We start from the raw sequence: 27,389 nt of genomic DNA on the forward strand, positions 1-27,389 counted from the left end.
GTAATTTTAGGGATTGCTCAATAGGTTATGTGATTTTTTACGGCATTTATGAATAGTGGAAATTTAGCCTTTATAAATAACTAGCTGCGCTCCGCGGTTTCACCCGCAGTGATCTGCTCCTGTTGGTTTCAACGAGATGATATATTATAGCCTAAAGCCTTCCTCGATAAATGGGCTATCTAACACGGAAATAATTTTTCAAATCGGACCAATATTTCCTGAGATTAGCGCGTTCAAACGAACAAACAAATTTTTCAGCTTTATAATTTTAGTATAGATTCAAATATACTATTAAATTTAATATAAGGTATGTTAATACGATACGATATTTTTACTTTCAATTTCGCATGAAAACAATCTTTATGATAATCCGATTAGAAAAATAAAACTTTCTTTAATAGAATCATACCTTATTTTATAAAAATACCGCTTATAATTTAATTTCTTAAAAAAAAAAATACCTTTAGAAGCTTGAAAAATTCACCAGAATTTTTTTCAAATGTCCCTAAAACTCAAACCATAACTGACCTATAATAGGTCGATTATTCTAATAACTGTTAGTAATAATTACTAACCAGATTACTGCACTAATTAAGATTTTATGATATTTTTTCCATATCTTAGGAAGATAACTACGAATTAAGTTTTTACAATAATTTTCTTTTCCAGGATCGGCGAAGTAAACGCAGACCTCCTAATATACCACGTGATTTTAACTCTGAAGCCATTCTGCCAACAACCCTTCGAGCTGATCATAGACTTCACGCACACCAACTCAGATAATAGGTTTAGGTATATGCATTTATTGGCTAGGAATCGGACGGTTTGTCTGTCCGTTTGTGGGGTGCCCTGGACCTTTTTGAAGTGAAAACTTCTTTAGCGGCGTTGGGTATAAAATCTTAAACTCGCGTCAGGACACGTGGCCTGATCGAAAAAGCGTAAGACGGATTTTTTTTTAGCCCTTATATTCCATGCGTAAGACGGATACTATTCCAAAATATCAAACATGCTGAACGTTAATAATCAAGTTTTCACTTCTGCCGGCACTCCCCCAGTGCAACCCGTCTTTTTTTATTTTATTTAGTTTAGGTATGGTAATGTATTGGCTATCAAACGGACGGTTTGTCTGTCCGTTTGTCGGGTGCTCTGAAACATTTTTTAAATGGGAATTAGAGGCGATTTTATGTACGATCTTGTGATATATTATCACGCAAATAATTAATCAGTAATTGAAAATATATTATTAAGGGCATATAAAATACTTTTTGAGGGTATTTCATTATTATTTCTTTTGCCATAAAAATTACGGATTACGCTTTAGAACGAAGAATATTTCGCCATATCGTTGCTTAAGTTTTAAAACAGGCGAGCGGAAAGTTAGTAAGGTACATGCTAAGAAAACTAGACAACATTATATTCGAGTCTAGGTGTTAATTATCTATATAAGTATTTATTTAAAATTTTATATGTGTATGTTTATCAGCCATCTGGTTTCCATAACATAAGCGAAAGCTTAGTATGGCATCAGATCGTGCCGTGTGTGAAAATTATCCTGAAATATCTATTTATTATTGCAGAACGGATTTTCTACAAAAGTGGTTTACAGTGCTCCCCGAAGTTGCGTACACAAACATACAGGCGTGCTATATATATAACTGCAACGGCTGGGTGCGCGAGTATACAAAGTTCCATGAGACTATACTGGCGCCACTACGAGTGAGTTTATTTGTTTGTTTGTTGTTTATGTTTGAAAGGGTGGATTGATTTTGATTTTTCATGTAATTTCTGATATATCATGGGACTATGATCAAGTAAATCATGATATTTAAGAATTGGTTAATAGTTTCCTTTCGTTAACTAAACTCTGCCTTATACAAGCATAGGCAGAGTTTTTCTTCGGACATTTTGACCGTGATTGCGAATCTATTTGTTATTGTACTTCAATGCTTTTAATAGGTACTTTTATAAAATTGTTATGGTTTGTATTTTTATTTACTGTTTTTTTTTCTTAACTAATGATATTTCTTCTTTTAAATGCTATTTCTTTTACATCAAAGTGTTCTAAGTAATTAGTTTTTTTACTAAATTTATCTATCTATTGATTACAATCGACTATCAAAATATATTATGAAGTAGTTTTTATTTAAAAAAAAATGAAGTAAATACTAAATCAACTTAAACCTCACAAAACGACCCAAAAAAGTTTAAAATTATCTACCTATAAATATTACAGGGGAACAGAAAACTAATATTTATAGACAACCACGCGCGTCTATGCGATTACATAGAACCTGAACAACAGAAACTGCCAGGAGCGACTCTGGCTTTAGAGGAAGATCTCAAAGTGTTCAATAATGCACTTAAACTGTCACATAAGGACACTAAAGTGGCTATTAAGGTAAGCGTTAGTATTAGACTAGCTGTGCCCCGCGGTTTTACCCGCATTGCTCCGCTCTTGTTGGTCATAGCGTGATGATATGCCTATAGCCTTCCTCGATAAATGGGCTATCTAACACCGAAATAATTTTTCAAATCGGACCAGTAGTTCCTGAGATTAGCGCGTTTAAACATACAAAATCGTCAGCTTTATAATATTAAAGCTATACTATAATATAATAAAGCTGAAGAGTTTTGATTTACTACTTTATACTAACTGATATTATGATATGCCTCAGTTAATTTTTGTATAAAATATAATCATTATTATTTCCCTATTTCCAGGTGGGACCTACAGCATTGCAAATAACGTCAGTGGAGAAGACTAAAGTGCTAGGATTCCCAGTACTTCTAAATGATGTTTATTACGCGTCTGAAATAGATGAGGTATGTAATTGTATATTATTTATTTATATGTAGCTAATATTGCTTTAAATAATTTTGCCATGATTTGATATAGAAAATTGGATTGTCATTTAATATGTCTTTTAAACATTGACATATTATAAACAAACGTATTCACAATGTTAAAAAGTTTTCAAAAATGTCCGAGCAGAGTTGTATAAAACATTCATTGAAATTAACACCTTATCTTTTGGCAGTAATGTTCAGTGTATTGTATCGCTCATTAGAAAACTCTGTCTAATACAAGCACAGGCAGAGTTTTGCTTCGGACAAATTTTGAGCGTGTACGTTTTAATTATTGCCAAAGTTACTTTTATTAGACACTAGCTGTGCCCGCGACTTCGTCCGCGTGGAATAGTGACTGCATAGTAGTTACTACTTAACACACAATTATTGAGTAAACACGTCTTGAAACACGTACTATCATATACAACTAAATTATAAGTAGGTACTTACACATAATTATAAAGTTAAGAAATAAAATAAATAATAACACAAAAGAACTGTTAGTAAAATTTATTACTAAACTGAGCTATAAAACTTAGGTACAGAAGAGTTCAAAATTTCCAGGATGTGGTTATTCTCCCGCTCCCATATTCCTTCTACTTTCACAGACTTTCAACTTTTCCCTTTCACCCCTAGTAAATGGCAGAACCGATTTTGATCTAAACCATGTCTAATCATACCTATATATTATGTACATGTCATATCCTTTCGTTTGGTACTCCATTTGGATTATTTATCCCCACTATCACCCCTAAGGTGCCCTATATGTAATAAACAGATTAACCAATTTTGATAAAACATGACTAATTGTGATTCACACGTCATTTGATATGCCGCTTGATTATATTATTTGACCACATTCGATTATTCATTCCCACTTTTACCGCTATAAATCAATAAATGGATGAACCGATTTTGATTAAATATGCCTCATCATACTTCTCACGTCAGGTCATGCCCTTTCATTTGATATGCCACTTGGGTATATTATTTGACAACTTTTATTCCCACTTTTATACCTATATCCAATAAATGGATGAACCAATTTTGATAAAATATGTCTTATTGTACTTTACACGTCATGTCTTTCATTAGATAAGTCACTTGAGTATATTTGATAAAATTTATTTATTTATTCCCACTTTAACCCCTATATCAAATAAATTGATGAACCGATTTTGATATAATTTGACTTGTTGTTTCTGACAGGTCGTCTTTTTTCATTTGATATATCACTTGGGTATAACAGACAACATTCGTTTTTTTTCATTCCCACTTTTACCCCTCTATATAATAAATGGATGAACCGATTTTGATTAAATACCTATGCTTCATTAAACTTCTCACGTCAGGTCATGCCCTTTCATTTGATATGCCACTTAGGTATATTTGTCAACTTTTATTGCCACTTTTATCCAATAAATGGATCAACCAATTTTGATAAAATATGTCTTATTGTACTTTACACGTCATGCCTTTCATTAGATACGTCACTTGAGTATATTTGATAAAATTCATTTATTTATTCCCACTATATCAAATAAATGGATGAACCAATTTTGATAAAATTTGACTAATTGTTTCTGACATGTCGTCTATTTTCATTTGATATATCACTTGGGTATAACCTACATTAACAACTAACATCCGTTTTTTTCATTCCCACTTACCCCTATATAATATAATAAACAACTAATGTAACAAAAAAGCTCATCTAATTCGTATTACCCGTTAGCGAGCTACGGTGGCACAGACAGACACGCAATACACACATAGCGGACATAACACCCCTCTTTTTGCGTCGGGGGTTAAAAATATAATACCTACGACATAATTTCAAAGACCTTTTATATAGAAAATTTACCTAGAAGTAACCATAATGCTATTTGTGCAGGTTTTAGACTTATGAGCAAAAATCTAAATAAAGGTCCTTTGACCCCCCCCCTACTACCCCCTCAGCATAACCACCCCCCCCCCCACGCTTGGGGACTTTCGATATGATCATCTGGACATGTCAAGGAATAACTTTAGCGTATAATTTACGTAATAAAGTAATTCATATTGTATAGATAGCCTTAGCAAATGTTCGCTGTGATTACTTAAATGGTCATAACTTTTTTATTTATGAACCGATTGACATGAAATAAACACTAAATGTTAAATGAAGCTTACCACAATATATAAGTGAAAACCGCATCTAAATCGGATAAGCCGTTTCTGAGATTAGCGTGTTCAAACATACAGACAAACAGACAAACCGACAAACAGACAAACAGACAAACAGACAAAAATTTTTTTAACAACAGTTTTGGGTTTGGGATCGATTTAGTAATAACCCCTGCTAATTTTTTTTTACATATTTTCATTGTACAGACACCACTTTTCTAGAATTTTATTATATGTATTGATTGTTCTATCACGGTTTATTTTATTTATAACCGAAGTTCTTTTTGACAAGGTGTAACGATTTTGATAGTTTTTTTTATTTTTTATTTGAAAGCCGGTACCTGGCATGTGATCCCATTTAAATTCGGTTCAGTTCTGATAATTTTAAGCTTTTTAGTTGTTTTGTTAAAAAATGAATTATGTAAAACCAACTCAACTCTAAAATTATATTTAAAATGTGAATTTTGTATTATTTCGTGTCCTATCCAAGAAAACCTTGATAATGCTATATATAGGTGTTCCTTCCGCAGGTATGTCTTGTTGACGACAATCAATTCTCTTTATCGATAGTGAACGAAGCGACGCCATTGAGTTTTATACATAACGACTGCGATAATATAGTACAGAGTATTATACATATACGGAATAGATGGGAACTGAGTCAGCCGGTAAGTGAATAAAATGAATAATATTTTGATGGGTAGTTCATCTTAAAACGATATTATTAGATACCATTTGTTTTAGTCAATATCCGTACCCTTATGTATCCGTAAGAATACGTTTGTATCAAACACGTGAATATTATTGCGAGTCATTAATATTTTTATCTAAAGTATCTTCATAATACAAGTTAAATTTTAATTAAAAACATTTAAATTTCAGAAATTTCGCCATTTTTTATGTGGTACAATATAAGGCGATGGGCTTGTTATGATTTATAAGTTTTCTTGCTTTAAACTTCAATGCAATGAATTCTCTTGTCATTTCTACTTATCTGATTCAAAATATAAATTTCCAGCAAGACTCAGTCACAGTACATCAAAAAATCCGACCAAAAGATGTACCAGGAACGCTATTAAACATGGCATTACTCAACCTGGGATCATGCGATCCGAACCTACGTACCGCAGCGTACAACCAGCTGTGCGCTCTGACGGCCACCTTCCATTTGAAGATCGAGGGACAGTTGCTTGAGACTTCAGGTAAAGTTGCGAAAATGACAAAAACTGACATAAAATTGGCAAAAAACAAAAAAAAATAGGGTCCGTCATTAGAGACTTTAGATATACTTCAAAAAATCACAAAATCATAAGTGGAAAAGAACATGAAAGAAGCTAAAAATAAATTAGTGTCAGTCGCTAGACGTGTTGTTTAAAAAAACATACAAAATGCATTCTATAAAACAGGGCAAGTAATTTGACTTGAGGAATTGTTTCTAAAAATACAAAAATATAATTATAACGTAGAAATAATTTAAACACACTCACAATTTCTATAAAATTAATTAATAAAGACGTTTATTTACAGGTCTATGCATACCCTCGAATAACACGATATTCATCAAATCTGTAAGCGAAAAACTGGCGCACAACGAGCCACATTTAACGTTAGAATTTTTAGAAGAATGTATACAGGTAATAAAATTTATACATTTACCATTTTATAAAGGTTTTATTCCAATTAAAAATCATGTGTGCCGAGCACAGGTGTCAGATGTGAAACTTCTTTGGCAAGATTCAAAGATACCAAAATAGTCGCTTTACTCCATGACGTGACGGTATTGCCATGACGCGACCTTGAAATTTTACTCCCAACGCGCCAAAATAAGTTTCACTTCAAAACTACTATCAGGTAGAACTTTACAATAGAGAATAACCTACAATAATCTCGCACTCATATTCAAAATTTGTTTGAACGAAACTCTGCCTACGCATATACACTACGCAGGCAGAGTTTTCTAATGAACATTATTATCACAAAAAAGGTGTTAAATTCATCATTTCTTGACAATACTCTTGAGTAAAATTGGGTTGCAAATTCAAAAATATTGTAGTCAATAAATTATTTAATATTTTTTCTAGGGATTCCGTGGATCCACAATAGAGTTGAAGCATTTATGCCTTGAATACATGACTCCATGGCTCGCTAATTTGGTCAAGTAAGTATTGTAAATTGAGTAAGATTATTTTTATATATAAGACTAGGAATAACTTTTATATAATTTTTTAAAACTGCGAATAGAAGACCTTTTTTTTGTTACAATTCATTACGTGTTAGATAGTATAAGATTTTTTAAGCGTATAAGTTTTGTAAGAATAATTAGTACAATAAATAATAATTAGCCATATTAGGTGAAAATTAAAATTCGTTTATTCTTTACACATCAACAAATTACAGATTCGTTAAACCGACAGAAGAATCTCGACGTCAGAAGCAAGTCGCTCAAATTCTAGAAAAATTAATAGAATTAACTATAGAAGAGACAGAAATGTATCCATCCGTACAAGCCAAGATCTGGGGCTCGATTGGTCATGTGCCAGAACTTATAGATATGGTGTTGGACAGCTTTATACAGAGGAGCGTGGACTCAGGTCAGTTTGTAACGTCTGTAATGTGGAAATTGGGATCGGAGACTTGGGTCATTCGTGCGCGTCTGTAGTGGACTGTCATAGGAATATATTCGAAAATAGGGCATAGAGAAATAACTTAGTAGAATTAACTATAGAAACGTAGAAATATAGTATGGTGCATTAAAATATATAGAATTAACAATAGATGACATATAATTATAGATATGGTGTTGGACAGCTTTACACTGAGAAGCGTTGACTCAGGTCACTTTGTAACGTCTATAGTAGGATGGCAGCCTTGGGTCATTTGTGTGCATCTGTAATAGAATTTTGTAGGGTTATATTCGTCATTAGGGCATAGAGAAATTACCTGGCGACAAAAGCCAAGTTTGGGGTTCATAAATATTTATAACACCTGATATAGTGCCTGCAGCTTACCATAACATAATGCATGAGAAACTCGAAATACATTATTATATACGAGTATATTTATAAATTTTTTATTTCACAGTAATCATATGATTAATATCTTATTCAGGTCTCGGCTCGCCAATGATAGAAATAATGGCGGACACGGCTGTTGCGTTAGCATCTGCTAACGTACAGCTAGTTTCTAAAAAAGTTATTGGCAGGATGTGTAGAGTAAGTATTCTATCCTACTAATATTATAAATGCGAAAGTTTGTGAGGATGGATGTGTGTGCGTATGTTTGTAACACTTTCACGCAAATACTACTGAATCGATTACAATGAAATTTAGAACAGATATAGAGGGTAACTTGGATTAACACATGGGATAGGTTTTATCCCGGAAATCACACGGGAACAGGAACTATACGGGTTTTTCGTTGAAAACGTGGGCGGAAAGCTTGTATTACAATAAATACAAAAACATAAACAATATTAAATTTTATCCTTCTTCTTCCTTTTTAAAGTGAAACTTCTTTAGACGCGTTGAGAGTAAAATTTCAAGGTCGTGTGGCAATACCGTCACGTCATGGAGTAAGGCGACGATTTTAGTATCTTTCAATCTCGCTAAAGAAGTTTCACTTCTGACACGTGTGCTCCGCACATACGCTCTTCTTTTTCCCTCTTTCTTTCTTTTTCAGCACAATACACACACAATTAAACAATACAATTAACTCACAATTTCAAAATTGTCCGATTGAAAACTCTGCCTACGCGTGAAAGGCAGAGTTTTCTAATGAGCGATACAATAGACTTTGAATGTTACTGCCACGAAATAAGGTGCTAATTTCCATGAATGTTTTATACAACTCGGACGTTTTTGACGACCTTTTAATAAGCGATTGTGAGTCCATTTGTTAAATGATGTATTTATTTATTTTAAAAAATAACTTCCAAAATTTGTTTATTTTGTTTTCGTTTATTTTTGTTGTAATAATTTGCTTATGTTTTGCTTTTTTTTATTTTTTGTACAGGCGTTATCGAAATTGCCGAATAATATATTGGGTCCAGTTACCCCTGCTACTGTAAGTTTGCTTTTTCTGTTTTGTTTTTTTATTTATTTCACTTATAGGTACAATTTATACACGGTATTTTCGTCATTACAATTTAATATCAAAGATACTTTACTAATATTATTAGTGCGTGTGTATGTCTGTTTTTGTGCTCTGAAACAGCTGCACATTTGATAGATTATAATTAAAGTTGATGTTTTAATCAATAATTGAACGATTTTTATTATAAATAAATGCAAATTATTTTAAACATTAGATACAATGAAACTTCATTAGGCGCGTTGAGAGTAAATTTTCAAGGTCGCGTCATGGCAATACCGTCACGTCATGGAATAAAGCGACGATTTTGGTAACTTTGAATCTTGCCAAAGAAGCTTTACTTCTGACACACACATGCGCTCTGTTACCATTATAATGTTTTTTATTTATTCTTCAGGTGGTAGACAAAACATGTCATTCACCGACCGCTATGTTGGAACAGCACATGATGTGGGACGACATCGCGATACTTGCCCGATATTTGGTAAGGAAATATTGGAATATGTATGGAAATCAGTAGTTTTAATATAGGTGCCTTTGAGGTTATAAAACAAAATTATCCATATGTACTACTAGCGGTCCGCCCCGGCTTCGCCCGTGGTACCTACATGTTTAAACTATCCTATCTCTCAAGTTGGATAGAACTGCACATGGTGTGAGAATTTTATTATAATCGGTTAAGTGGTTTAGGAGTCCATTGAGGACAAACATTGTGACACGAGATTTATATATATTAAGATATTCTTATTAAAGTGTCATAAGTATGTAAAGTCATTTTAATTAAAAATGGTATTTTTTGCGAAAAAGTATTGGTTAATTGCTTTCTAATATGATATAATTGAGTTGGATTATGGCCTGTACCCTCATAGGAGGCCCGTGTCCCAGAAGTTGGAACATATATGGGCTGATGATGATGTTATAGTTTAGTAGTCATAGTAGTAGTAAATGGAATAGTGCAGTAAAGCGCTTTAACGGTGATGCCGCAAGCAACAGCTTTTTTATAGTAAACTAGCTTACCGCTGGCGGCTTCGCCCACTTTGTCTAAAACCTAATAAATTATATACTAAAACTTTCACTCATCTATTCTACTATCACTCTCACTCACTATCACTTTATCTATTAAAAAAAACCGCATACGTTGCATACTTTTAAAGATTTAAGCATACAAAGGGACATAGGGAGAGAAAGCGACTTTGTTTTATACTATGTAGTGATTGTAAATATGATCCTCATCAATATTACGTTATAGATTGACATACTTTTGACTAAATATGAGATGATATTATCACCGCTTGGATCAGATTATTTCAGAACTACCCACAATATTTTACTTTCATAATCTTCATACATCACAACTATTCCTTATTACATTATAATTATATTTTTTTACAGTTGATGCTTTCGTTCAACAACTGCCTAGACGTGGCCCGTCATCTCCCCTACCTATTCCACACGGTTACGTTCCTGGTATGCTCCGGTACGGTCTCCATGCGGGCAGCTACACATGGACTAGTGATTAATATCATACACTCGCTGTGTACCTGCAACTCGCCTACTTTCTCTGGTTAGTATGGAGATAGTGGGGAAAATACGGAAAAAGTTTTTCCGAAGTCTGGTTTTTAAGGGGAAAATGGTGGGAGCAAGGGAAAGTGTGTCTTTAGGTGTGCGGGGAGTTGGGTAACTTTGTTTTGTTCAGGCAGTATTTTTTGAAGTGAAAACTTCTTTAGCGGCGTTGAGCACTTTTTCTGTAATGGGTATAAAATCTGAAACTCGCGTCAGGACACGTGACCTGATCGAAAAAGCGTAAGACGGATAACATTCCAAAATATCAAACATGCTCAACGTTAATAATCAAGTTTTCACTTCTGCCGGCACTCCCCCAGTGCAACCCGTCTTTTTTTGTTTGTCTGATGATGATGATGATGATGATAAAGCATCATAAAGATAATATTTTCATATATTTCATAATGTGACTAGTAAAAATAAATAAGTTATTTATTATTACTTGTAAGGTTTCTAGCATGTTTTCGAAGATTAGCGCATTAAAGTAAACAAACTCTTTATAATATCAGTATAGATTAATAGTACTTTTGCAATGATATAGAATTCATTTTGTTATTGCTTAGTTTTAGCTATAAACTAACGGTCTTACTCATAAAATGTTACCCATTCGCTTTGCAATGTATTAGTTATTGCAATAACCTGTCTTGTTTTTATGATTGACGTTTCATGTGAGCAAGAGCAGGACACAGCTATGGTAGAAAATGGTAGAAATTTATCCATTGTTTAACTTTTTATTAGTAAGGCCGTAATATTATATTTATGTATGATAATAATAAAAGAAATAACACTTTTCAGAGGAAACCCAGCGCGTACTAATGCTATCTTTGGACGAATTCGCTCTACCAAAGTTCTACCAAATGTTTGGAATATCTAAAGTGAAGTCGGCTGCAGTTACCGCGTTTAGAAGTCCATACCATAGACATACGGGCGATTGGTAAGTTAAATATACGTTTGTAGGGTAGTTTGATAAATTATTAAAACGTATTTTAACGGATTTAAATCGCGATTGTTTTAATCAGGATTACAGTCAAACAGTTAAGGTTTATTTTTTGAAGCGTCGAGATTGATAAAACAATGAAAAATGCGTTTTAAATACTGTAACTTATTATTTCTATATTGTTACTAGCGGTCCGCCCCGGCTTCGCCCGTGGTACATATGAAAAATAGATGTTGGCCGATTCTCAGACTTACCCGATATGCACAGAAAATTTCATGAGAATCGGTCCACCCGTTTCGGAGGAGTATGCAGACTAACATTGTGACACGAGAATTTTATATATAAGACGAGAATTTTATAATATATTATAAGATATTTAATAAATAAGAAAAAGAAACATGATGTCTATGATTTTCTAAATTTTTAAATAATTATAAATGAAATTAACATTCCCGGAGAGGAATTTTGCTTGTATGAAAATTGCTTGCTATTAGAATTATAATTAACACTTTTTATAAATCATTTATTTATTTATAAATGATTTGTAATCCTACTATAGTAATATTATAAATGCGAACGTTCGTGAGGATGTGTGTGTGTGTTTGTTACTCTTTCACGCAAATTCTACTGAACCGATTACAATGAAATTTAGCACACATATAGAGGGTAGCTTGGATTAACGCAAAGGATAGGTTTTATCCCGGAACTCCCCCGGGAACGGGAACTATGCGGGTTTTCCTTTTAAAACGCGGGCGAAGCCGCGGGTGGAGATCTAGTATTAAATAATCTATACTGTAATTCATAAATAATTGTGCGTTTATTAGTCTGTAAGGTATACTATATGGGTTTGTACAATTTATTATCTGTTTCCTCAAAAAAATTAAATAATTTTCAGGTATTCTGAACACTCCTACGGCTGTAGCCAGTCCTCTTGCATCATGGGCCCAGTGGTTACAACCTCTGTTACCGATAGAGAAAGATTACCGCTTCAATCCTTAGAGACTATTACCGATGCACTCTTGGAGATTATGGAAGCCTGTATGCGGGATATACCGGACTGTGATTGGTTGAAAACTTGGTATATAATTGAAATAAATAAATTTAATGATATTGTTTTTATTGTTCACTAAAAACACTTAAAGTTCTTTTTCTGATTACTTAGGAAAAACAATAATTTTAGCTGAATCGGTTTTATTTAAATTATAGCTTTATTATTATAGCTGCAAAGTTTTGTATCGAAAAAATAAGTTGTTATTTAGGTACATAGAGTACATACATAGAGTAGTGTATATTATTATTATGATGGGTTTTGTTTTTTAATAAAATTAAATAGTACGTTATTATTATGAGTTATTAATAAAAACATGTATTCAATTATTAGTGTGTTATTACATATTTTTTTCTACCTATAAATACGATAGTAAGAGTAACCAATTGAATCTTTTTAGGACGTCATTAGCAAGAAGTTTTGCGATTTGCTTCAATCCCGCGTTACAACCGCGAGCGCTTATCGTCTTTGGTTGTATAAGTGAGTATTCATTCATTTTAAAATATTATTTCTTGCTCTTATTATATTGAGAAATATTTTCTTTAGAATAAATAGATATAAAGTATATTAATACTACACAGCTAAATATCAAATGCTTAAAATTATAAAGAATAGTCGCTAAAATTGGTGTATTAAGTAGTAAGTAGTTAATTAGTCGATCAAAATTATTAATCAATTTCATTAGAATATTTTGTTTTATAAACATCTAGAAATGACATAAAAATAGTGTCTGTTCTTTGCATCTAAGGGCAGATTTTTCAATCCTTGGTTAAAACTTATTCGTCGAATAATGTATAAAGTAATAATGTATTATTTGACAGTTTACGTGACATTTTAATATTATCGTGTAATACTATATTGGACGGATAAGTTTTAACCAAGCATTGAAAAATCGGCCCTAAATGGTATTAATATTACTCAAATTAGTATTGTGAACAACTTATTTTATACCGTACAAAATTTGTATTCACAATACTATAATTTTAACACTATATGTATCAAATGTTTAAAAATATCATCCAAAACTATGAAAATTCTCAAATAATAATTTTACAGGTAAACACGTAACAGACGACGACATGAAACAACTATTACGTATATTAGTGAAAGCGTTAGAATCATTCAATGATATGGCTCTTCTAGAAGCTATAATTATGTGTCTCACGAGGTTACAGCCGCTTTTGGATGCGGTAAGTTTTATTTTCTAGTTAAAAGTTAATCTTAATACTATTATAAAGGCGAAAGTTTGTAAGGATTTATGGATGTATGGATGTATGGATGTATGGATGTATGGATGTTTGTTACTCTTTCACGTAAAAACTACTGAACCGATTACAATGTTAGCACACATATAGAGGGTAACTTGGATTAACACATAGGATAGGTTTTATCCCGGAAATCCCACGGGAACGGGAACTATGCGGGTTTTCCTTTGAAAACGCGGGCGAAGCCGCGGGCGGAAATCTAGTATAAATATAATAATGACATTAAATAGGTGTTATTGTTTTTTTTATATCGTAGAATACGATAATATTAAAAAAATAAAACAGAAACAATAACACGCAAGGCCTTAAATTATATTTAATATCCGTGATAAAAATGCATTATAAAAGTTGCAACAATAAGTTTTTTCATATAAAATAATGTTTGAATTTGAGTATTTAAAAGATTATTTAAAAGATTCATTGAAATATAAACCTTATGTCTTCGCAATAATGTTCAAACTCTATTGTTGTTTGAAATTCATTCGAAAGCTCATTAGATAACTCTACCTTAAAAAACGCGTAGGCAGAGTTTTGTTTCGGACACTTTATAAGCGTAATTATATATGTCTATGTCAATTATTTAGAAATAAGAATTGATGGTATATTATTATTATACGACATTTTTATAAATGTTTATTTGTAGGAATCACCAATCCACAAAGCATTATTCTGGGTGTCTGTGTCCGTATTACAATTGGATGAGCCGACTTTATACGCGGCGGGTTTGGCTTTACTAGAACAGAATTTACATACGCTCGACTCGCAGGGGCATTTTGAGACTAAGGTATTGTATAAAAGAAAGACGTAAAAAGGGGCGTGTCAGAAGTGAAACTTCTTTGTCAAGATACCAAAAATCGTCACCTTACTCCATGACGTGACGGTATTGCCATGACGCGACCTTGAAATTTCACTCTCAACGCGCCTTAAGAAGTTTCAATAAAATGTAACTTCGAAGAAAATAACAAGTATTATTTAAAATATCTATTTAAAACATAGTTCCGTTGACACATTACAGAATGAGCACCTAATATTTAATTTAATCATTCTCTACTTAACGTTATTTTAGCTTATATTGCTATCAACGTTTTTTCATGAAACAATAATTATTAAAAAAAATAATGTTGTTTTTTTCAACTTCATAAAAAAAAGATGTTTTATTATAATGATGAAGATACAATTTAAATAATAATCATTCCAGACTTTAGAACAAGTAATGATGGAGACGAGAGAACCTTTAGAGTGGCATTTCAAACAGTTGGACCACGCGGTTGGACTAAGGTAAAATTATAAAATGACTGTAACTTTTTACGCATAATAGTTTATACATATATTATCCTGTTTTCTCTTAATCTGAAAAATATGCCGGTCTGGTATTGCGATGTTGCCGTAAAATTACCGTAAAATTAACCCGTTAGTTTATAAGAGATCTATTTCCAAAAATTTATACCTTGATCACTTTAAATTTAATCTCCTGTTCTGTGTAGTTGAAAAAAAACTTAGCCAGTCATTTTCACATACATAGATAGATCTACCGATAAATACTGTTTTATAAAGCAGTATGTAACGAATTTCGGAATCTATCCCGTAAATATAAATTTATAAAGAATTGAAAGGTTGAGATGGTTGTTGTCATCTCAATAGATGGCGCGCGGTGTGTCCCTTAGACACATAAAACTGAAAGAATAGAATAAATTCGATTGCTCTGGCGGGTCACGAGTGGCCGAGTTGGTCAGGCATCCGCCCCGGATTGGCGTGAAAGGATGCGGGTTTGAGTCCCGCCTCGTGATCGAATTTTTTCTATTCTTTATTTTATATTTATAAAGCATTTAATATCAATTTCTATCCCGTAAGATCATCTAGCGTTGTTTTTATAATTTCGGTGATAGCTATATACATATTTTTCCCATTCCAGTTTCCGATCAAACTTCCACTTTGCGCTAGTAGGTCACCTAGTGAAGGGCTATCGCCACCCACTGGCCGGTACTGGCTCGCGGACCGCGCGAGTACTCACCGCTTTACTAGCGCTAGCCGCTAAACCGGACCGTGATAAGTTTAGAGTCACCAAACATACTGTCGCGTATTTGACGGGTGAGTAAATTATACGAATGGTATTTTGTGTTTTGGGTCACTCAGAATGCCGCTGAGTTAGGGCTGGTAAGTTTTTCTTTTTTCATTGTGAATTAATTTGGGTCTCTCTGAATCTCTCTCTGAATGCTGTGGAAATACTGACTGGTAGGAAAGAAGAATCATTTTTAAATTTCGGTCTCTCAGAATACTGCTGATGTACTGGCTGGTAAGTTAATGCTTTTTTCGTATACTGCATAGTGAATTAATTTGGGTCTCTCTGAATGCTGTGGACATACTGGCTGGTAGGAAAAAAAGGATAATTTTTATTTTCGGTCTCTCAGAATACTGCTGATGTACTGGCTGGTGAGAGTGGTAGTAATATTATTTTAGGTCTCTCAGAATACCATTGAATTGCTGGTAAGTTATTAAAAAAAAAAAAACAAACAGATCGAATTTCTTTATCGTCCACTTTTTCTTATGAAAATAACGGTATTTTTGTAACACGAATACTGATATCAATCAGAAATATTGATATGAATGTAAATAATATAAATAAATTTTAATTAACATTTAAAAAGTGCATTTTTTATTTATTATATTTATTAAAAAATAATAAAATATTTTTTCAGCTCTAGTATGTGTGAGCGAGGAAGTAAGATCGAGGTGTCCTGTAAAACATTCGCTGCCAAAATGGCTGCCGGATAATTGTGATCACTATTGTCCTGCTGCTGATCATTTGCAGGTATGTTTTATGCTTAAGTTTAAATATTTATTTTTTAAGGGAAAAAAGAAAAAGGTACCCTCTATATGTGTGCTAAATTTCATTGTAATCGGTCCAGTAGTTTAAAACCATACATACATACATACATAATTACAAACCTTTCCTCTTTATAATATTAGTATAGATTAAAGACTTCTTCCCAGATTTACGAACAAATTATTCCCTGTATACTTAGACAATTTTAAGGTGATGAATTAATTTTTCTAACATTTACGGCCCTTTTCAAACCTTCGTAATTTTTATATTATTAAAGTTGTCGTGATGAAAATTCTTGACAAGAAAGTTCAATAGTAACACAATACGTCTACCGTTTTAGAAACATGATTCCATGATATTTTCTCGATAGAAAAAAAATACAAAGTTCTCATTGTTATTTTTTTTTAATCTCTGGCATCTTCAAAATAACAAACGTAAAGTTACGACTTTTTGGATATTAACTATAAAATATACAACCTATACGTCTACCGTGTTAGAATTTTGAAATATGCGATGGTTTTGAAATAAACAAGAAATACTTGAAATTAGCGCGCGACCAGCCAATATAGCGAGAGCCGCCCTGTACCTTCCTACCCCGATCGCTGCACGAGTCATTCCCGCTACGGCCGTCACACGGGGAACTTGTGTCGCTTGCGCAATCGTAAAAAAGGGTGACAACACGATAAGACAAAATGAGACAAATGGGGACAATAAAGAAAATAAGAAGAAGAAACATAAAGGTTGGAGGAAAAAGAATGCTTACAATTGGAACAAATTAATGAAGTAAGTTGGTTTTATTTTAAATTTGATGATAATTGTATTATAGACGATATTTGATATGTACCCCTGTTTTAAGTACATAACGAATGTGTAAGATTTTTTCATTTATAGCATAAATAATCTTTTCAGAAATCCGGAATCCAGAAGGAAAATAAACCCACTGATTGTTCACAATGTGAACCCACTCCTTCGTAAGTACCTTTATTCAGTCAAAAATGTATGTTATCAACGCTCTACTGGTTTTATCGCATGATTCCATTTTTAGCAAAAAGCAACAAAGTGCAAAGAAATAAAAAATCATGGTGAACTTAGTGGAAGTATGGTGGACGTAATATGGAACAGGAGCTCATTGGAGTAGTATTATATTTAAAAAAAATACGAAAAAATTTCAAGAATTACATTTCTTAGTAGGTGGTAGATAAGTATGTTGTATAAAGAATTTGATGTTGATATTTATTTCATTTATACTTACTACACCTGTGCGGGAAATTGCTTAGTACTAAAACAGGTTTATATTCATATTTACATAGTAATGTGAGTTTTCATTTCGAAAAATTTTGTGTAAGTATATTAAATTGAGTTCCTGGGTGATCTGGAAACACAATAGGGCCCGGAAGATGGCGCTGCAGTCACTCCTCCTAATCACATGAACCGATTTGGATGAATATTTGTGTGCACATTTCATTGTTGTGGGATGATTGGTTGATTCGTTTTCACATTAGCTAATATTATGTATTTTTGTTGTAAACTTAATTTAATGTTTATAATACATTATTATTGGTATAAAAAAGCCAGTGTTCGTCTCACATTGCTGTACCTGCCTACCTACCCTACCAGGGCCTAACTTTGTTCTGGCTATTTTATTTTGATTATTTGTAATGAATAATTACAATTATAATAGAGTGCAAAAAATAAATACATGCGTCAATATATTTTGTGTTTTTTTTTTATAACAATTTTTTTATTTAAAAAAATATCATTCCGACCGCGGCTTTGCCCGCGTGGAATTAGGTTATATCGTGAATCCTGTTTTGTCCCACAGAAGTGTTCAGTTTGGATAAAAAGTATCCTATGTGTAAATCCAGGCAATTAGCTATATTTTATCAAAATTGGTAATGTAGTCTTGACGTGATTAAGTAACAACTAACAAAAAAATATACAAATTAACATCCAAAGTTTCGCATCAGTTTTACTGTATTAGTGATATCTTCCACTCTTGACTTTGACTGAGAAGAATTAGGGTTTATAACTTCTTTCAGAAATAGTACCTTTCATTTCTGGGCATGATGTAATATCTACGTCAGCATCAAATTCTATCTAAATCAATTCAGTAGTCCGCGTTATTGAGTACCATTTCATTTTTTCAGAGTAACAATATTTTTTGTTATTTTAAATATTATTTATAACCTGTATTATTTTGTAATAAAGTAAACATTACGAAATAATAATAATTATTAATAATGTCTAAGTAGTTGTTGGAAAGAAGATTATTTGTATTCAAGCAAGAAAATAAAACCAATAAATCAACAATTAAATAAATGTATAACAATATTATAACTGTATGACGACTCCAAACATGTTTGTCCCGAGTCGGCCAGCGGCAGCGCGGCGAGTTTGCAAGAATGACTTCGCGCACACCCGCGTTCGCGATAGCGAGCTATGACTCCGCCCGCCAAGCAGTGGATTTTTTTTTGTGTATCGTCTTAAACATTTTATTATTATTCACCACGTTACCTAAGGAACGTTTCAAACATTTCTTAACTAAAATAATAATTATTGTTACAGTCAACAATGTTAATACAAGGTCGTGTTACATCAAACACATGTCAGAACAGACGGCAGAAATCGTGGGACATGCTGGACCAATCTGTTACACATGGTGGTAAGATATTAACTAGTTGATACACGCGACATCGTCTACTATAAAAAGTATTATTAAAAAAGTATTATTTTTGCAACTTTTCAACCGACTTTAAATAAAAGGTTCTCAAGTCAACTGTTTTTTTTTGTCTCCTCCTATTGATCGTAGCGTGATGTCACTGAAACTAAGCTTACTGAACCGATTTGGATATAATTTGTTGTTTAGATAGATTAAAAAAACTTGCTTTTAAATTAGGTACATACATGTAAAATTTCAGAATATAGTGAATATATTTTAACAACGCACAATAGAGGTATCAATTAGAAAATTTACCCTACGTATGTCTTAAACAATTTTTTATGTTTGTCTGTCTTAATCTATCCAACAGGTAAGTCGCCAACAATAACACAGTCAAGTAGCGGTGGTCAAAGCCCGCACCCATCGAACATATCGCACCAGGTATCGTTATTTATCGTTATTAATACCGTTATTCGATAACGATCCGTTATGTCATGAAGTGATTTCGTTGCCCGTATATTTGAATAACTGTGCTTGATCTTCTATCTATTTTTATTTGTAACTATTGAAATATATTTGTATATCATTACATATCTTGTTTTGGACAGACAGACAGACAACTAAATTGACTATATTAATTATTAAGTGATATATTGTTTGAAATCATTATAATATTTTATTGTATTGTTGAGGCGCTGTTTAAAAGTAGAAAGTGTTTGCATTGTGATGGTCTTTCTTTTACTTATGGCACATGGAATATAAAGAAATAGATTTATAATCTAAACTACTAAAATTTAATATCTTTAATTGTTCATGTTGTATTTATTATCTTTACATTATTAATTAAAAACTTCATTTGCCATAAAACGACTTCTAAAACTCTATATTTAATCATTCTTCAATACATTATCTTTTCATGCAACTTGGATTTACTGTATCGTTTGTATCGTTTACGTTGCTATTCGTAAATAACTATCATTTTAACGGTATACGTTATAACGTTATTTAACATTTAATGATACCGGTATTCCTGTACGATATCGATATTATATGATACCGTTTGATAACTATACTGAATATATCTGGTATCGGTATTCGTCTTTACAAATGCCGTTATTTATAACGATTATGAATATCGGTATCTGTTTTCAATAACTATACCGATTCTGACTGATATCGATATTTGGGTCTATATACAAATACCGATATTTTTAAATGGTTTTCGGTACCGGTATCCGTTATAACGATAACCGTTAAATGTCACTGCATGCTATAGGCGGCTAGAATGCGCTTCAAAACTCAAAGATCTTTCTCTGTGCCCACAGCTAAAGAAACCATAAAACCACCCCGTGTATGTAATGCTTTTTCCTTTTTTTAGATATTTTTTATTTCCAGAAATATTTCGAAAACTGCTATATATTTAAACCAGAAAAATATTTAAAAATATTTTCGTATTGTGGTATCGAATACAGGGATTCGGCGATTTGTTTTAGAGAGAGAAGGAATTGTAATGTATTCTGACAAAATTGGTATTTATTAATCAGAAATATGTGGAAATAGTATTGGTTAAATTTCGAATATTAATAATATTAAGGATGAATTTGGATAAAAAGTAAAAAAATATAAGTATATTGAAAAAATGTGAAAGTGAAATATACAAAAATATGTGGAATTTTAACCGAATTAAAATACCGATATGGTAAATTATTTTATTTGAAATTAATTCTGACTGTATAAACTGTATAAATTATAATTTTAAATCACTATTCAGTCCTCCATTATTAAATGGCGACGAAAAAATAACTTAGAATTGTAGTATATTAGGATTTTCAATTTAGCACTTAGGTCCCACCCTAACACCTAATGTTTAAACACTAGCTTATACCCTCAAAAAATAAAAATCACAATAATGCAATGACCCGCTTCAAACCTTTTACTATCAATATTATGACCTAAATAAACGCTTTTTACCCTTATAAAAAAACCTAAGCTTTAACCTTTGCCCTGTATATTTTTTCTTAATATAGAATATAAAGGAACATTTTTAAAGGTCGGAATTCATCGTCTAATCATTGTAAGTAACAAATATGATATAGATTATGTAGAAAGTAAAATGAAACACCAAAAAAACACCAAAAAAAAAAGTCACATATATTTTTTCTAGTAAAAGAATAGGTGCTATTACAACACTTTCCAAAACAAAAGAAAGAGACCGTCTGAATATTTGGTAAACAAAGATATTTTTTACGATTTTAAATAACTTACTTACTCTTACTTTACTCGACTTGGATTTGTATATATTATGTATTATTTTGTACATATAAATATAGTATGTATTACATTTCCTATACATCTTTATGGTTATTACAAAATACGAGAACTTATTATAACAAAAATAATAAAACACGTATAAGTAAACAAAATACACCACTATAACTTTTATTATCTCTAACTTAAACACCAATAAATAAACACTCAAACACTGACCAAAATAAATTATTCACCCACATTAAAAGCCATTTTCACACGATATAGGACAGTGAAGGCAGAGCGCATAGCGTTCAACACGGCTCTACGGGTGATGCGGCCAGAGAACACACAGACGATACCACTGACGTGAGTATTGTGTGTGTGTGTATGGTAGGGATATACTCAAACTTGGTTTTTCGATTTTTGTTTAAAATCTTATTAACAACTAGACTCACAATCCTATTAAATGTCGACAAAAATGAGTTGTATAAAGCATTAATTGAAATTAACACCTTATTTCATGGCAGTAATGTTCAAAGTCTATTGTATCGTTCATTAGAAAACTCTGCCTTATACACGAAGGCAGAGTTTTGTTTATTGAGTTACTGTTTATTTATAAATGTAGAAAAATATTCATGTATACCTTTTCATGGAAAGGAATCATCAAATCTATTCATTATTTCGTCAAATTTCATTGAAATTATTAGACCGCTAATGATGAAATTTCTTCTATAAAACAGGTGGATGAAGATGGCCGTGATTCTCAAGGCAGTATCGATGAGACTGAACGACCAGCCTCTACTAAATCTGGTGATAGCTTTCCAGCTGATGATAAGGTTTGTTGGTTACTTACTCATTATTTTTATTAATATTATAATTCGAAAGTTACTCTGTCCGTCAGTCTGTCTGTTTCTTTAGCGTTTGTATCTCTGTTTATCACGACACAACAGCGCGATTATTTTAATCATATGATGATTTATTGCCTACTTTATACTGTGATGAAAGATTTCACGGGTCAAGAAGATCATTTTCACGAGATTTTCCTTCAAGTACGAATACAATATGGGGGTCTTCAAGCGTAGAGTGAACAGGTACCTTCTAGGGAAGCGCGTTCCATCTTAGACCACATCTCAGCTTAACATCAGGTGAGATTGTGGTCAAGCGCTTTTTTAATCCCAATAAAAAAAAACAAATACGCGAGCGATGCTACAAACTAAATTGAAGGAAAAAATAGCATGGCAAATACAGAATACAATACACACCACTAAAAATTATCAAATAATAGGGAATTATCTAATTATTATTATATTATGTGGTTGCGTGCACCAAACAAACATTATGCGTTTATAACATTACTAAGCATTTATAATCGGACAAAATATACTTTTAAGCACCTCTCAATTCTTCATTTTTAAGCTATTGCATAGCTTCTATCGCGGGCCTTGAGCGCGGGGACCGAATCGAGAAATTCCGTAACGAAAAAACCTCACGCTCCCCACTCCGACGGGTGCGGAGGTGTGGCTTGAAGGCATAGCATGCAATAGCTTTACCGCGGTATAGATCAGTCAGAATCGACATTGAAAATCGAGAATTTATCAATAATTCCAAAAGTTTTCAAACTTCGGTCAAGTGAATGGTACATTGGGACGACAATAAATCTCATTTTGCAACCTTGTCCGCAGTCCGGAACATTGTTAAAATTGCAATTAAATTATTTTTTTGCTGTATGGTCGTGAAAAAAATTCCAAAAGTTCTGCAAACTTGGGGAAGTTTTCGATATAATATTTCATATCACGTATTAAATTTGCAATCAATCTAAGTGTACGGAACATTGTTAAAATTGCAATTAAATTATTTTTTGCTGTATGGTCGTGCAAAAAAATTCCAAAAGTTGTGCAAACTTAACACAGATATCGGAAATATATACCGAACGGTTGTATAAATTTGCAACCTTTTTCGTTGACCGGAACATGTTTATTTATAATTATTTTTAATTCGTGGTCATTTTTTCGAGTAAGGTGGTCTCGGAATAATTACAAAAGTTTTGGAACTTGGTTGCAAACTTCGAAAACATCTATTCTGGTGCATTTACAAATTTGCAACCTCATTCAGTTTAATAAAAAAAAAAACATTAATTTTCAATATTAAAAGATGTTCCGTACACTGAGATTGGTTGCAAATTTAATACGTGATATGAAATATTATATCGAAAACTTCCCCAAGTTTGCAGAACTTTTGGAATTTTTTTCAGGACCATACAGCAAAAAATAATTTAATTGCAGTTCCGGACTGCGGACAAGGTTGCAAAATGGGATTTATTGTCGTCCCAATGTACCATTCACTTGACCGAAGTTTGATAACTTTTGGAATTATTGTGAATTGAATGTCTAGACTGACTGGAGTAGTAGTCCCCGAGTGACACACGTCTTTATTATTTTATTCAAAAATGTTTAAAATGAAATCTTTATTTCCAGCAATCATCATCAGAAAAGAACGGTACAGATTGCAACAGTCTATTAGACCCGGCTGTACTCTCTGATTTCACGACACAAGCGTTAGTGCTCACAGTTTTAGCCACATTGGTTAAATATACTTCGGGTAAGTGAAAATTATTAATGTAGGTACATTAATATATTACTTTTGATTTTTTTATATCAAAAATGCAATATCCATACTAATATTATAAATGCGAAAGTAACTCTGTCTGTCTGTCTGTTACTCAATCACGTCTTAACTACTGAACCAATTTGTATGAAATTTGGTATAGAGATGTTTTGATACCCGAGAAAGGACTTAGGATAGGTTTTATCCCGGAAATCCTACGGGAACGGGTTTTTCTTTGAAAACGCGGGCGAAGCCGCGGGCGGAAAGCTAGTTTAGATATAAATTTAGATATAGATAACTTCAACATTTTATTATTTCAGATGAAGATGAAATTAGAGTGCTCTACCAATATCTAGCTGAAGGGTCGGTTGTGTTTCCAAAGGTTTTCCCTGTTATGTAAGTTTTATCTTAATAGTAAGTTAAATTAAATTTAAAATGATATTTTTTAGGCTAAATACATACGTGAAATATAAATATTTTTATTTTGTTTTTACAGTCACAGCCTCCTAGACATGAAGATAAATCACATCTTGATGCATTGCAGCGATCAAATAATATTAAGTGCAGTACAATGTATTATACAGGTAAGATAAATTAAAAGCTAAAATCTCTAATGATGAAGAAAAAAAATAATGTCTCGGTCTGGCAGGACACAGAAGGCTGATCACCTACTTGTCCCTAAAGAAAATCGATCAGTGAAACAGATGTATAATGCATCTGCCCCTTACCCCACTTGGGGACACGGGACTTCACTTTAATGATGAATGGATAAATCTTTTTTCGATCATGCCACAATATTATCTATAATTTTTTTTTGAAGTGAAACTTCTTTAGGCGCGTTGAGAGTAAAATTTCAAGGTCGCGTCATGGCAATACCGTCACGTACATAAAAAATACTTGTACTTGACTGTATGTGACTGAATGTGTTTTTATTAAGGGCCGATTTTTCAATGCTTGGATAAAACTTATCCGTCCAATAAAGTATTACACGATAATATTAAAATGTCACGTAAACTGGCAGATACGGGCAATTAGAATACGTTTTTAAAATGGTAGTTTTATACATTATTCGACGAATAAGTTTCAACCAAGGATTGAAAAATCAGCCCTTAAAGAACTTAAATTTTAACTTTGCTGATATGTGTATTGTTTTATTCCCAAAGATAAAAAAATAAAGTCATAATATTAATTATTTTATCAACAAATAACTTATTTTTCCGTTGTTTTTTATTTGTTTATTTCAGAATATGATAGCGTCAGAGGATGCGAGTCAACAACAGCTGCATTACATGCAAAGTTGTGGTTTTGGCGGACTGTGGCGGTTCGCTGGACCGTTTACTAAGGTAATCTCTACTAATATTATAAATCTGAAGAGTTTGTTTGAACGCGCTAATCTCGGAAACAATCGGTCAGATTTGAAAAATTCTTTCGGTGTTAGATAGCCCATTCATCGAGGAATGCTATAGGCTATATATCATCTCGCTAAGACCAATAGGAGCAGAGTAAAATCACGGAACACAGCTACTTTGTTATATATACATATATGTATTTTGTTATTATTGTAATTAGCGAACCGTAGTTTTATAAAGAACTAAAAACTGTAGTAAGCTCGAATATTTTTAATGTAAAATTTGCAAGTTAATAACTACAAGCGTTTGATTGCGTTAACCGTATCATTTTTGTTTCTATGCTTGAACTTTACGGAATACTGTGAAATATTATTTGTGTTATTAAGTTACTCCTGAAGGTTTGCAAGCAATTTATAAGGACAAGTAAGGACAGTTTGTGATCATGTATAGTCATGTTTTACACTTTATAAGATGTCGTGTATCTTACGGTGTCCCCCAGGGAAGTATCTTCGGGCCGTTGTTAATCTTATTGTGTAATAATAACTTACTAAAAAAATATTAGCTCGTGGTTCTTTTTGTTGACACATTTTACTACATTTTACATTAGAGGTGATTATTGCAACTCGTTAAAAAGTGAATTATATAAATATAAATTTATAAAGAATGGAAAAAATTCGATCACGAGGTGGGACTCGAACCCGCATCCTTTCGCGCCATTCCGGGGCAGATGCCTGACCAACTCAGCCACTCGTGACCCGCCAGAGCGATCGAATTTATTCTATTCTTTCAGTTTTATGTGTCTAAGGGACACACCGCCTCGTGATTGAATTTTTTCTATTAATTTCTATAAATTTATATTTATAAGGCATTTCAATGCCATATTAAAACCAAAAATATCAATTTCAAGTGAATAATATAGTTAAAAACAGCTTAAAAAACACGTTTAGTATTATTGTATTGTCACTGATCCTCGATAGGTTAGAAAGTTTAATTGAAATCAGTCTGCTTAAGGTAGATCAAAATCTTGTCTTATGGGTAGCGTAGGCCGGGTAGAGTCAATCACTATAGTGTAGAGAACCTAAATGTCTATGATCGGCCGTCATTGTAGATGTTTATTCATAATCGCTGTAATGGCGGCCAACATCGACCATCATTTGTTGGGCCAACGCTGCCCATTGTGATGAGGGCTCATTAAAGTGTCGGTCACATACAAACATACAGGCTTATATGACTGACCGGTTGGCTTGGTTGGTAGTGGCTCTGTCTTCCAAGCCAGATGTCGTGGGTTCGATTCCCACCCGGGGCAAATATTTGTGTGATGAACATAATTGTTTGCCTGGGTGTTAATTATCTGTATAAGTATTTATTTAAAAATTATATATGTATGTTTATCAGCCATCTGGTTTCCATGACACAAGCGAAAGCTTAGTATGGGATCAGATCATAATTCAAAAATTGTCCTGAAAAATATTTATTTATTTATACTATCGTGTTTGGCACAGAACCAATACACGGCGGAAAGCAGTGAATTATTCGTAAATTGCCTAGAAGCGATGGTGGAAACGTGTCTGCCGGGCTGCGGCCCGCCGGCCCGCCGCCCGCCGCCCGACCCCGACCGGGATGATGCCGCTTGTGAGAGACATACATACATACATACTAAAAATATATACAAATTAACATATACAAACACATTCACATTGACGTATACTCACACAAATGGGAAGCCCCCGACCTAGATGATGCCACCTGTGCCACACTACTCACATACTGACGTGTAAACATGCTGAC

General features: G+C 32.8%; 1 protein-coding gene across 7 annotated transcripts in view; it reads left to right on the forward strand.

Annotated features, from left to right (window-relative positions):
* Window positions 1-27,389, forward strand: part of Nf1 (neurofibromin 1) — a 62,374-nt gene that overhangs the window by 30,774 nt on the left and 4,211 nt on the right. For 3 of the 7 annotated variants that reach the window (XM_089713291.1, XM_089713294.1, XM_089713296.1), the window contains 30 exons: window positions 670-792; window positions 1,578-1,716; window positions 2,234-2,398; window positions 2,722-2,823; window positions 5,529-5,681; window positions 6,032-6,215; window positions 6,541-6,647; window positions 7,095-7,171; window positions 7,411-7,604; window positions 8,122-8,225; window positions 9,025-9,075; window positions 9,500-9,586; window positions 10,495-10,666; window positions 11,461-11,599; window positions 12,498-12,680; window positions 13,051-13,130; window positions 13,707-13,840; window positions 14,559-14,699; window positions 15,114-15,193; window positions 15,828-16,003; window positions 16,612-16,724; window positions 19,305-19,401; window positions 19,769-19,839; window positions 21,934-22,014; window positions 22,389-22,484; window positions 24,123-24,246; window positions 24,573-24,648; window positions 24,749-24,836; window positions 25,497-25,595; window positions 27,104-27,233. In XM_089713291.1, the coding sequence (XP_089569417.1) occupies window positions 670-792; window positions 1,578-1,716; window positions 2,234-2,398; window positions 2,722-2,823; window positions 5,529-5,681; window positions 6,032-6,215; window positions 6,541-6,647; window positions 7,095-7,171; window positions 7,411-7,604; window positions 8,122-8,225; window positions 9,025-9,075; window positions 9,500-9,586; window positions 10,495-10,666; window positions 11,461-11,599; window positions 12,498-12,680; window positions 13,051-13,130; window positions 13,707-13,840; window positions 14,559-14,699; window positions 15,114-15,193; window positions 15,828-16,003; window positions 16,612-16,724; window positions 19,305-19,401; window positions 19,769-19,839; window positions 21,934-22,014; window positions 22,389-22,484; window positions 24,123-24,246; window positions 24,573-24,648; window positions 24,749-24,836; window positions 25,497-25,595; window positions 27,104-27,233 (3,566 nt within the window). Of the gene's footprint in view, window positions 1-669; window positions 793-1,577; window positions 1,717-2,233; window positions 2,399-2,721; window positions 2,824-5,528; window positions 5,682-6,031; window positions 6,216-6,540; window positions 6,648-7,094; window positions 7,172-7,410; window positions 7,605-8,121; window positions 8,226-9,024; window positions 9,076-9,499; window positions 9,587-10,494; window positions 10,667-11,460; window positions 11,600-12,497; window positions 12,681-13,050; window positions 13,131-13,706; window positions 13,841-14,558; window positions 14,700-15,113; window positions 15,194-15,827; window positions 16,004-16,611; window positions 16,725-19,304; window positions 19,402-19,768; window positions 19,840-20,674; window positions 20,750-21,933; window positions 22,015-22,388; window positions 22,485-24,122; window positions 24,247-24,572; window positions 24,649-24,748; window positions 24,837-25,496; window positions 25,596-27,103; window positions 27,234-27,389 lie in introns of all 7 variants that reach the window. The other 4 variants (XM_089713293.1, XM_089713295.1, XM_089713298.1 and 1 more) reach the window with 3 other exon arrangements.

Source organism: Colias philodice, chromosome 30, assembly GCF_061535455.1.
Source record: "Colias philodice isolate Cphi_HAF_F1 chromosome 30, ilColPhil1 Martin Lab GWU primary, whole genome shotgun sequence".
In the NCBI taxonomy this organism is placed as follows: domain Eukaryota; kingdom Metazoa; phylum Arthropoda; class Insecta; order Lepidoptera; family Pieridae; genus Colias; species Colias philodice.